Here is a 12,505-nt window from a genome sequence, read left to right on the forward strand (position 1 = left end):
CATTTACCTGTTGATTTTCAATTACTTCCTGTTGATTTGGGGGTATTTTATAGGTCACTTCCTGGTAATTTTGTGTTACAGAACAGGAGGTGACCTGGGAATCACCCAAATGAATAGGCAGTGTCTTAAACTCAACAGGAAATGACCTGTAAATGCCCTAAAATGAACAGCAAGTGACCTGTAAATGCCCTGAAAATCGAACAGAATGACAGTGAATGCTGTGGTTTCGAATGAACATACGTTCCCAGTCTAAATGGATTGGGCTTCGAGCACAGTCAATGCAGCCTTAGAGGTAACTGAGACACTATTATTGTGAAAGATTTCGGTAGCAACTTGTTAGGTAATTTTCTTTCTTTTTTTTTTTTTTTTTTTTTAAAAAGACATTTATACCTTTTAAAAACGTTATCTCGATTCTTGCAGGAGCATATCGATAACCTTTTGGGATACAAAATATCACGATATATCAACATTTCGATATTTTGTCACACCCCTAGAATGAATAGTCGAAATGAATCTGACATCCAGTACTGTCAATGGCACTGAAAGATGAGCATTCACATCGAGCCTTTCCAGTTTAAATGAATCAGATGTCCATCATTGTAAATGACAAGCAATGCCATAACATTAGTGTGACCTTGAATGACGTGTGTAGCATTGAGATACAATTACACACAAGTAACTCAGGCTACTTTGCCTCTCCATACACACCTCATGTTGCTTTCCAGGACACAGAAATGAGAAAGGGAAACCAAGAATACTTCCCATAGTCACATGCTATAAAACAGGTCAAGTGCAGCTATAAGTTTCATTTTTAATAGACTACAACTAGAGTAGTGTACCAAGGATGGGAGCTCGGTGCGGATAGTACACTCATGCACTTGTGGAATGGCTCAACGTGAAACTAGCGGCTAACAGAAGGCCTCACGTGTAACAACGCGCCTCAGTCGTTAAACTGATATAATTTTCAACAACTAGTTGAAAAAATTACCCCAGTTGCGAGCCCGCCGGGCAAGTTTAATGGAGGTCGTACAGCGGCAAAGGCAGTGAGAGCTCGAGCGATCCTTAACTAGCATGTTAGCCGAGCTAACATGCCCCTCGTTGTACCGAGGAGGGGCGTGGGGGGCGCACGGGGAGCCCGCAACCCCAAACACGCCGACTTTGGCACGTACGAAAACTCATTGGAAATTTAAAAGAAATACACAGGGAGCGGGTCGCGCTAGCCTGTTAGCTAGCTTCACCGAAGGCACACAGCCATGATGCCTGACGTTGCCAGATAGTGATCCATGTCGGGCACTGGCAACACAATGAGCACATCCAAAACACATTGGCTGGCCACAGCGGACACACGGACGCGTCCAGCAACGCATCTCGAAACACACGAAGGCAGACGTGTGCAGCGGCGTCCGGTATCGCGCCTTTAAAACGCACAAAGGCGTCGGTTGAGCCAGCTAGCGTCATTTACGCCTGCGAGGAGCACTATTTGACATATTTTCGGCGAGCCGACAGGCCCGCGGAAAGGAGCGGGGCCCGGGAAGCCGGCCAACCGCCGCAAGGCGCTCAAAACAAAAGGATACTCAAAGTCAACATCTTGGACTGGTAGTCGAACGCCACCACCTCCCCTTGCAGCCGCTGTCCCAGGCAGGTGAGGCAAGAGACATGGCTCCCGACGCTGATATACTCCCCCACTTCAGCCGCCATCTTCTCCGCCAGCAAACCGGAGCGCGTGCCTTACGTAGCGCTACGTGATGACGTAGGCGGGGCGTGTGTCGCGAGGCACGTCGCCACGCCGCCGAGCATCCCCGACGCGACGGTACGGCAAGACTAATATGAAATAACTCATAACGTCACACGGCTGCACGTCGGACTAACGTGCTTTGTAATGTTCGACGATATAATGAGACGCGTCCGCGGTTAAAAGTCTTGACGTTTTTCGTGAGTCTCCGCTCCTGCGAGGGCGAACTCTAGTGGACATAAGGCGGAAGTACGTTCTTGACATAAATTGACCCCTTCTTTTGGGATACGTTCATACATACTCTGCAAGTGATGGATTGCCTACACAAGTACGGAGTATGGATAGCAGAAATCCTCCAGCTCAGGACGAAGAGTCTCGAGCCACTCTGGCTTTTCATCACCGAAGCCGGGGGCCCGAAAGCGGCTTTCTTCATCGTCTTCCCGTGCACTTACTTCTTCTGTCGGCGGACCGGCCTCGCGGTGTTGTGGGTGGCCGCCCTGACAGAGTGGCTCAACTTGATGCTCAAAAGGTAGAGTTCAACCGATACCGATTTTAGACATCCAGCTGTGTGGTATCGCCGATCCCGATACTCTGTAAATAAAAAAAAAAAAAATCCTTTAATGACTAAATTACTGCATACTTGGTGCATACTCACTTAATTGCTCTCATAACTTGGCGAGACACTGTTTAACTTATTAACTGCCATTGACAGTTCTAGATGTCCAATCCATTTGGAATGGGAGGTCTCGCCGAAACTAGGGTTGGGAATATCTGGCATGAAGCCGATTCGATATGTATCTAGTAGGGCTGTCAAACGATTAAAATTTTGAATCGAGTTAATTACAGTAATAATCGTAGTTAATCGCAATTAATTGGAATTCAAACAATGTATAAAATATGCCATATTTTTCTGTAAATCATTGTTGGAATGGAAAGATAAGACACAAGATGGATATATACAGGGGTGCACATAAGTGGTCCGCATGTGCGCATGCGTACCGGACGTAGACAAACGCGCTGGCCTTCAACGACTTCCATACGCTTTTGCGTACCGATGGCTGACCACCGTATTTGCGGCAGACACGAGAAAATAACTTCTCAAAATGTCAAAGAGGCAGGCCACACTGAGTAATTACTTCCGTGTTCCCCCACCCCCGTCAAAAGACAGACAGACGACAGAGACGTCAGCGGAGCTACCGAAAAAAAGGACTTTTGCTGAAAAGTGGCTACAAGAGGTACCATGGCTAGAAGCAAATGATGCTCGCACGGAAATGCGGTACAAAATGTGCTGTGAGAATCCCAATGTCGCCGATAAGAGCAGCGCATTTTATGTAGGGTCAAAGAATTTCAGCCATCCAAACTTTGAAAAGCACGAAAAAAACAGAGCATGTGGCAATTAAGCAAACTACCGATGTCAAACAGGACCCCGCTCGCCCTATGGACAAGTGGCGGAATAAAGGTAATGAACAGCGACATGCACTGACAAACGTGTTTTTGCTTGCATTTTACAAAGCTAAACATGCACGTTCAATAAGGTCTTATGAGGAGGACATCCCACTTTTAAAAAGGGTTGGAGTTAATGTGGGAGCCGCGTAATGCCCTTTATTTTGAATTGGTGCTTTTTATTTCTTTACATTTCACTTCAAAGTAATGGCAATTTTATTGTGCCAGTTGATGTTAATCAAGCATTAATTGTTAATATAATTAATTAAAGTTAATTGGCTCTAAGTAAAGCTTGTCATAAATTTATCGCATCAGGCGGGTCGGCTCTCAAGCTCAATGAGGACCAAGTCACATCTCCAGGTCCTCCTCTGAGAACCTGGGCAAAAAAATTATGTGCACCCCTGGATATGTACATTCAACATACGGTACATAAGGACTGTATTTGTTTATTATAACAAGATGGCATTAACATTAACATTCTGTTAAAGCGATCCATGGATAGAAAGACTTGTAGTTCTTAAAAGATAAATGTTAGTACAAGTTCTAGAAATTTTATATTAAAACCCCTCCTAATGTTTTCGTTTTAATAAAATGTGTAAAATTTTCAATCAAAAAATAAACTAGTAGCCTGCCATTGTTGATGTCAATAATTACTTACACAATGCTCATGGGTGCTGACGCCTATAAAATCAGACGCACCCAAGCGCCAGTAGAGGGTGGTAAAACTCCATAAAACACAACAAGTGGGCATTTCACTGTACTGTCATTTAAATCTGTCTGAGCGGGGCATGTGCTTTAATTGCGTCGAATATTTTAACGTGATTAATTAAAAAAAATAATTACCGCCCGTTAATGCGATAATTTTGACAGCCCTAGTATCTAGATACACAGGTTACGATTCGATTAAAAAAACGATACATTTTTAAGGCCGAGCGATTCGATACGATAGTAAACATTTGTTGTGTGTGTTCGTACAGTATTTTAAACATATAAAAAAAGATTAAATTAAACAACAAAATTTCATACCAATGTTGTGTTTTATTTTTTTACGAAAAAAAAAAATAAAGCTTACTACATGACCGTCATTTTGTTGGCTGGGATTGATAATGAAATAAAACTCCAGTGACAGACAACAATAAAGGGCAGTAATTTAATTACTGTACTTCCTGGTGTTTTGAACACAATAGGTAAGTAATTTAAGCGCAAACTTTCAACGTCAACATCTTACAAGCAAAAAAATAGTAATTATATGCAGCAGCTCCAGAAAAAAAGAATTAAACCTGCTAGTATTATCATAAATAAATAATAAATTATGCTTTACCACTTGTATAACTGGGGGAATAAAAACATGACATTTTAGACTGACAGGTCTATAATCATTATTTTAACCGTATACACAGCAAAGTCATTCACTTATGCCTGTGCTTCCACATTTTTTTATTCCTCATCACTGTCTATATCTTTTTTGAAGGGCAGATTTTTCTTGAGGAAGATCAACTGATCCACATGTTCATGATTAAGTAGACTGCGTTTCGTGGAAACAATTTGCCACTCTTTCCGCCATTGTAGTGAGTTATTTTTCAGGGTTAAAAACTAACGATCTCTGTACCGCTTCACACTTCACACTAGCTCTGTCCCATGCGAACAGATCTGGCTGCCTTTGTCACTTCAAAGTCCGACTTTTGTTTTCCTGGGCGCGTTGAAAATCAATCGCTGCACGTCGCTGGCGTAGTGCGCAAACTGTCCATTGTTTTAGCATGTTGCTTCGTTGCCACTACTCGTTTCATTTTGGGCTATGAAGAAAACGCTACGGAGCTTGCGTTATAGTGGTTTTTATAGCTCTCGTGTTGTTATGACACGCCCGTGACGATCGGGTAATGATGGCGACTAGTAGCGGTTCGGGTAATGATGGCGACTAGTAGCGGTTCTGTTTAAATGAATGGGAAGTTTAGGCAACCACCACAGCGGTCACAATCTAAGTGCGCTGCATGTGAGGTAAAAGCTAAATTATTATCATATTAAGCAATGCATTGAACTAGGCATTAGAAGCCGATCCATGTGCTCGCGATAGCCGAATTCTATCTCTAATATCGGTTCATTAAATATTTAATGGCTAATTACTGTCGAATGGTAACTTTACTATCGATACAGCTGTATCTCTCAGCTGTAAAACCGGATATCCGGTCGTATCAGGTTTATCGTTCTCAAGCTTAGCCGATACCAATTTTTGCCGTATCGGTATTGGTGCAAAACTATGAAAAGTTTGTATATTTTTATGTCATATTGTAAGCTTGTTAACACAAGTTTTGCCCTACAAAGTGGCGTTGATTATCTCTCCTACTATACGTATGCACCTGTTTTTTTTTTTTTTTTAAATTCAAAATAAAATATATCTAAAGTAACTTTCTCTAATATATTTCCAATTCAATAATTTGGGGGGTTTAAAACTATATATTTTGTGATTTTGCTATTACAAGATAGCCCCCCTCCACTGAATTTTGAATGGGAATTTGCTAAATTATTAGCTTGCTAGCTTAGATATATTGGTTTTAGCTTAGATATCTGGGTTTTGAATTTGAAAAAAAAAAACATTCATTATCTAATTCCGAAGGGTTTGGTGAATCCACTCGTGGAAATAAGTTCAGTAAGTAGTTCAGTACCTTAAGCAAGGTTAAGAAACACTATACCTACCTGTCTGATTTAAAAAAAAAATGAAAATAAAATATATCAAAAATAAATTTCTGTAAAATATCTCTAATTCAATAATTTGGGGAGTTTGAAACTATAGATTTTGCTATTTCCAGTGGCTCAGTCTACTGTATTAAAGCCAATATGTAAATTCAATAATTTGGGGAGTTTAAAACTATAGATTTTGTGATTTTGCTATTTCCAGTGGCTCAGTCTACTGTATTAAAGCCAAAATGTAATCCTTTGACGTACGAGGTAAAGGATTTTTACTTTGATGGCAGTTGACTGCTCTCCAGTTAGTTTTGTTTATTTGAAGATACTTCATTTTGTTTTTTATTGGATTTAGTTAGTCTTTATTTATTCTTCAGTTTTGTGTATTTGATGGTACTTAGTCAGTGTTATTACTATTTGTATTCATGAAGCATAGACTTCAAAATTATATTGATGGGACACATTCACCAGACACTGCGCCATGCCTTCGAGTTGGGGGCCGTCCCACACCGCTTCAGTCAGTCGAAGTCAGTCGCAGTTATTCTCAAACACAGGTAGCGATCCAATGCCGGATTTAGACTGAAAAAGTATGAAAGCTGTACCACATACAGACAGGAAGGATTTTTCTCAGGAGTGATTTGTTCGAGGATTCAAGGTCATTATTATATTTTTCGAACCATACATGCATTTTGAAACGTGAAAAAAATCAATGGGAGAAATTAACCGCTACGGCATTGGCGTCATAATTCACAATATTTACATAAAATAAATGCTAACTGCCGTTTTTTTTTTCTTTTTTTTTGCTTTTAACCAAGAATTGAGACTTTACGTTCATATCTATAAATAATTCAGGGATTTAAGCATTTATTCACAAGAATTTTCAACGTAAAAAGCTCTTTGTAGTGCTAACGCGGCACCACTGTGGCTTAAAGACTAGCAGCACATTCGACATTAACGTAAAATAAATGCTAACTGCCCATTTTTTTGGGGGGGGGGGGGTTAAGCAAGAATCAAGACTGTTTTATGTCCATATTTATAAAGAATACAGAGATTTAAGCATTTATTCACAAGAATTTTCAACGTAAAAAGCTCTTTGTCTGTGTTTCCACTCGGTCAACTTTGACTGCGATAGGTCCCCTATTAATCCGCTCCGTGTCCCGCCAATATATTATGACGTCTACGCATGAACCATTATTTATTGTATTTAGCTGACATTGTGAAGTATCAGGAGAACAAAACCTACAAAATTCCGAGGCCAGAGCGAAATGCAGAAGTGTGGGAAGATTTTGGCAAGTGCTTCTTTGCCACAATTTAAATGCCTTCATTAACAATTTACATATATGGCTTATTTATTTTGTAATCATTCAAACCTGGAGTGTTTGTCGACAACACTTCTCTGAGGTGTGTCAAATTTAAAACATTTATTTTTCACTTCTGGGTTTTAAAGGACATACTTTGGGGGTACCTTTAGGAGGCTAAGAAATCGGTGCTCAGATATTTGTCTACGTCTCTGGTCAGCCGCAACGACTCCAGCTCAACCATGATACAAATAGAAGCTGGGTGGCTCTTTTGATAGTACTGTATTTGCTTTTTAATGTAAAAAAATATAATCAACCGTGGCGCACTTTAAAATGGTTGCTAAATTTAGTTTTTTTTTCAACATGTATTTTTTAGTGTGCTGTTTGGTGAAAGGCCATTCTGGTGGATCCCAGAATCACATATATTTGCCAACAAGTTGCCGAAACTTGAGCAGTACTCCTCCACATGTGAAAATGGCCCAGGTGAGAAGACATTTGAAGAGGCCTATTGTACCCTAAATGTTTTTTTAAAATTATTTTTTAAAAATTTGTCCCCCTTTCTTATCAGGCAGTCCGTCAGGACACGCCATGGTCACTGCCGCTGTCTGGTATGTGGTGGCCTCGTCCCTGCATTCTTACCTGTACCGCCGTAATTGCAGGTGAGTCAACATCCGTTGGTAATGGTTGTGCATCCATTGGTAATGGTTGTTGCCTCAGGTAATAGGAAAGTGAATTGAACTGCAGCTCTTCACTCGTAAGCAGAGGTGGGTAGAGTAGTCAAAAACCTTACTCAAGTAAGTAGTGTTACTTCAAAAAAGTAACTGATGTAAAAGTAGAAATAGTCATCAAAGGAATGAACTCAAGTAAAAGTATAAAAAAGTATTTAGTGAAAAGAATACTTAAGTAATGTGTAACTGTTTGCAATGTCTAAGTGTTTCTCAGCACAACGTCATCTAAATGAACTGTTATTGTTATACTCCATTATACCTATTACATGACCATATATGGACAAAAAATACACAAAAATTATAGAATCCTGACTAGAAAAATCTACAGAAATGTAACATCACTCGTTCAAAGAGCATGAGTGCCCTCTGGTGGTGAAAAAAAATTTTCTGCCATGAAATAAAAACGATCATGTCCGTCTCATTCGGCAATTAGTCTCCAGTCTTTTTTCTTTTTTTTTTTTTTTTTACCTTATTTTACCACTCCGTTTTTTTAAATTTTTTAAAACTTTTTTTTACTTTATTTCATTAATGACCATTCAGCCCTTTGGCAAAATGTATTTGATTATAATATTGACTTTTGTTTTTGTGATGTTTTCATTTTGGTACAGGAAGCGTAGAGCAGTTAGTACTTCCGCATGCGAGTAAAGAGCGCATGTTCACACGAAGAACGTATTTGTGCACACAAAGAAGACGCGCAGCCGAGTGAGAGGGGAAAGATTACAGCTTGGCTAGCTTAGCTCCAACGTCTTGACAAAGACAGTACAATGACATATAATACATGTTTTTGAATTGTTATTTTGGGACTCAAAGGGTATTTAGGGGTACTTAAAGGGTTAATTCTGATATACACGGAAATTCGCGTGGCATCGCCAGCGTAGGAACAGAACTCGTTCGTAACCCGGGGACTGCCTGTAGCTAATTCTTTACCTAGCTTTAAAGACAGCATTGATTGAACACACCGGCATGATCATAGGACTTCCGACTGCAAGTTTGTGTGGTCATGTGACTGTATTATGTCTGATTGGTATATTGGAGTCATGTGATTGTCTCAATGTTGAAACTGCTTCTCTGGCAAAAATACAGTAAAATGTAATATTTATGGTAAAAATACCCTTCGGAGTACCGTATTGACCCGAATATAAGACGGCCCTGATTATAAGACGACCCCCTCTTTTTCAAGACTCAAAGTTTGAAAAAAGGCTTTTCGAACACCAATTTATTTTTTTATACAGAAAATAATTACAGTACATCCGAAACAAATGATTATAACAATATATTTGAGAGAAAAATCATGTTATTTTGCCTCATTCAAATCTTAATATTTGAACATTTAAATATGTAAACTAAAGTGCAATCACATTCGTAAATGAATGGCTTCTGGTTTTTGAAATGTAAATAAACCAATCTATTGTGATAAAACAACAAATTGCCAAATTTGCCATAACCATCAAAGTGAAGGCTAACTGTAACTGTAGTCTTGAAACATCTGAAGAAGGAAAAACACTGCAATAAAATAATGCTAACTGATTACTAAAAAGAGTAGCTGAGATCTGTCATGGCAGAACATCGCTTCAATGATATCTGGTGCCATCTAGCGTCGTGAATGGGGAGAGTAGCTGAGATCTGTCATGACAGAACATCGCTTCAATGGTATCTTGCGCCATCTAGCGTCGTGAATGGGTATAATGTCTAGACCGCAAATATAAGACGACCCCCTCTTTTTTAGTGTTATTTCAATGCAAAAAAACACCGTCTTATATTCGGGCCAATACGGTACATTTTTCTCAAAAAGTTACTCAAGTAAATTTAAAGGCATAAATGAATGTGTTTACTACCCACCTCTGCTCGCAAGTCAAGGTAACACTCCCCGTACTCACCATGTCGTATTCTTTTTTGTTACAGCATTCCATGGACCTACGCACCTTATGTGCTTTACGGGACTTTGTTGGCGGTCGTTTGCATTTCCAGAGTGTTTGTCTTGGCCCACTTTCCACACCAGGTGTTTACAGGTTCCATTGCAGGTTTGAGCACCTTGTAGTCATTTGCTTTCCATTGTCGCTTTTTAAAATACATATTGAACTGACAAATACTGTACAGACGTTGTTAACAAGTGGCGTGTGTGCAAATTGATCTGATAAATATTGACTTTGTTTCATCTGCGTAAAAGGTCTTCTATTAGGAATTTACCTGCTCCGCAGGGTGCCGGAAAGGCGCCCGTTACAGTTCTTCATGGCCCTCACCTCGTCTTTAATGATTGGCACGCTGGCGCTGAACGCCGCACTACGGACGATGGGCGTAGATCTTTCCTGGTGAGTCATGTTCAGTGGCCTATTAATTAGTTCGCAAAACAATGTTTAAGATTACAGAGACGTCAAAAATCAGCAGCTATTCAATCAGCCATAATATTTTGTTCAATAAGGCGCTGAGGAGCGATGTGTATACATCCCTAAAATATACCTACCAAACTGTGATCCATTCACAAATAACGGAGGGGTGGATAAGAATGACCAGCCTTTAAAAAAAATTAAATATAATAATGATAATAATACATTTTATTTCTAGAGCGCTTTTCAGATACACAAAGACGCTTAAATATATACATATATATGGAATGGAATTTTATTATCATCATCGGTATCATTGACAATCATTGACAATTACAAAATGTGATATGATTTGCCCGAAGGAACCGAAGAAGACAAATATATATAAATATATATATGTGTAATGATGAAAAGTAAATGATTGTTGCTAGGAAGAACCTGCATGTCCCCAAAGCAAAACTTGACCAGAAATGAAAGATATTTGAGCCAATCTAAAATCTTTTTTTTCACCTAATAGGTCTATGGCACTGGCTAAAAAATGGTGCAAACACAGCGAGTGGGTTCGGCCTGATGTGGCCACGCTCACCTCCTTGTCCCGGGACTGCGGGGCCCTGCTGGGCATGGGCTTGGCCCAACACTGGAAGCCCGGCGGTTGGCAACTGGCTCGGGGTCCACAGGCTTTGTCCCTGGTGCTGTCATACATCGCCCTGTACTTTGTGTGCAGCGCACCGCTACCGCTGAGATCGCCGGTCCTCTACTACACCCTCTTTTCTGTCAAGTTCACCTTGGTGCCTCTAATTGTGGTGATGGTTCCCGGACTGGTTCACCTTATGATGCGCAAGATTAAGCGGAACTAGATGCTTTGAACTTTACCTTCTCAACAAGGATTTCTATGCTAAATTGTGTTTGTTTGTTTTCATAGAGATGATCGCACACAGGAAGGTTTTATTTAGATCACGTACAAATTTTAACTGAAAGCTTTACAGGTGAAATCAGATTGGCCTTTTTTAAACTTGAATGCATATAACTAACTGTTGTTAGGTGTCACGCTCACTTCATGACACCAAATGTGAACAGCATGATGAAGAGGAGCGTTTGATGACTAATTTCGAATTGAACCAGAAAATAATTGGTGGATCAAACACCTGTTTTTGTTTTTTTGTTGTTGCTAAAATCTCACTCGGACATGTTCATTGAAAACTTTGAGAAGGTCAGTATAGTTCACCTGGACTGGAGGAAATCTTAGATTAAACCTTAACTGAGGCTGTTGCGTTGACTGATAATATGTATTTTCTTAGTTTGGTGCTGGAATGACAGTGCCCCAAATTGTTTTTTTGGGTTTGATAAAGGTTTTTTGTATTTAATCATATTTATCTAAAATAAAATGTGGTTTCAAAGACTGGACTGCGGTTTTAAAATTGTACTCTTAAAAAATATAGATAGCCTATTCATTCATCTTAAAGCTTATTGCATATAACTTAAGTGTTGATGCTAAAGTCTAGAGGCCACACACAAAACGACTGCATGTTTCTTTGCATGAGTTACAAATGCAACATGTATCAACCTTTTTTGGGCACGGGACCAGTGTTGTTTTTGGCAGCCCTTTTCATTTTCGTCTTAAGTCTTTTAGACTAGTCGTCAAATAATATTTAAGTCATCTCAAAATGTGTTGTTGACAAATTTCGTCTAGTTTTAGTCGCTGTTACTTAAAATGTTTTCCTCTGTAAATTAAAACAATTTACTCCAACAATAAGGTTTTCAAATATTTCAAATGAACAATGACAGACAAACACATATTGTAGCGTCTATCTACAAGGACAATGCCAACTTAATAATACACGCAGTAGGAAAACAGTACATTATTTTCAATTAATTATACCAAGAGGTGGGTACTAACTCGTTACATATAGTCTGTTATATTTAAATTTACAACGCAACTCTTACTCCGCTACTTTGGCTAAACAAGAGTTGTTACATTTTTCCTCTTTATACTTCGTATTAGATTTATTTATTTTCAGCTAGTGATGCCAAGAGTAGCTCTACCAATTTCACCAATGAGACATCGCAACAATCAGGGGTGAAAGTGGGCCAGAACGGTCAGGGACGCAGTTCCGGTATAAGATTCAGAGCCGGAATGCCGTTCCGGTACACGGTGCTTTGATTCCGAAAATATGACGGCAACTGTCAAAACTCTATGTTAAAAAAATAAAAATAAAAAATGATAAGATGCCACGCGTGCATTTCATCTCCAAAAAGAAAACAATCTAACAACAGATTTACATACACAAGTGTTAACAAGCA

The 12,505-nt window shown here is 39.5% G+C and overlaps 2 protein-coding genes across 4 annotated transcripts in view; one reads left to right on the top strand and one right to left on the bottom strand.

Annotated features, from left to right (window-relative positions):
• Positions 1 to 1,741, bottom strand: part of lsm12b (LSM12 homolog b) — a 14,745-nt gene extending 13,004 nt beyond the window's left edge. The window contains exon 1 of the mRNA XM_057826380.1: positions 1,575 to 1,741. Within this exon, the coding sequence (XP_057682363.1) occupies positions 1,575 to 1,698 (124 nt within the window). The 5' untranslated portion in view covers positions 1,699 to 1,741. The remainder of the gene's footprint in view (positions 1 to 1,574) is intronic.
• On the top strand, positions 1,129 to 12,302 carry g6pc3 (glucose-6-phosphatase catalytic subunit 3). Of its 3 annotated transcripts, none has more exons than XM_057826376.1 (6): positions 1,129 to 2,261; positions 7,529 to 7,635; positions 7,721 to 7,811; positions 9,783 to 9,901; positions 10,048 to 10,189; positions 10,722 to 12,300. In XM_057826376.1, exons 1-6 carry the CDS (start codon positions 2,044 to 2,046, stop codon positions 11,059 to 11,061), a joined length of 1,017 nt encoding a protein of 338 aa, XP_057682359.1. In that variant the 5' UTR covers positions 1,129 to 2,043; the 3' UTR covers positions 11,062 to 12,300. The 3 variants fall into 3 exon arrangements, with proteins under 3 accessions (XP_057682359.1, XP_057682361.1, XP_057682360.1); XM_057826378.1 differs by lacking the exon at positions 1,129 to 2,261 and adding an exon at positions 4,949 to 5,170 and having other exon boundaries at positions 10,722 to 12,302; XM_057826377.1 differs by lacking the exon at positions 1,129 to 2,261 and adding an exon at positions 6,154 to 6,408 and having other exon boundaries at positions 10,722 to 12,302.
• The last annotated feature ends 203 nt before the right edge of the window (positions 12,303 to 12,505 follow it).

This window comes from Corythoichthys intestinalis, chromosome 21 (genome assembly GCF_030265065.1).
Source record: "Corythoichthys intestinalis isolate RoL2023-P3 chromosome 21, ASM3026506v1, whole genome shotgun sequence".
In the NCBI taxonomy this organism is placed as follows: Eukaryota; Metazoa; Chordata; class Actinopteri; order Syngnathiformes; family Syngnathidae; genus Corythoichthys; species Corythoichthys intestinalis.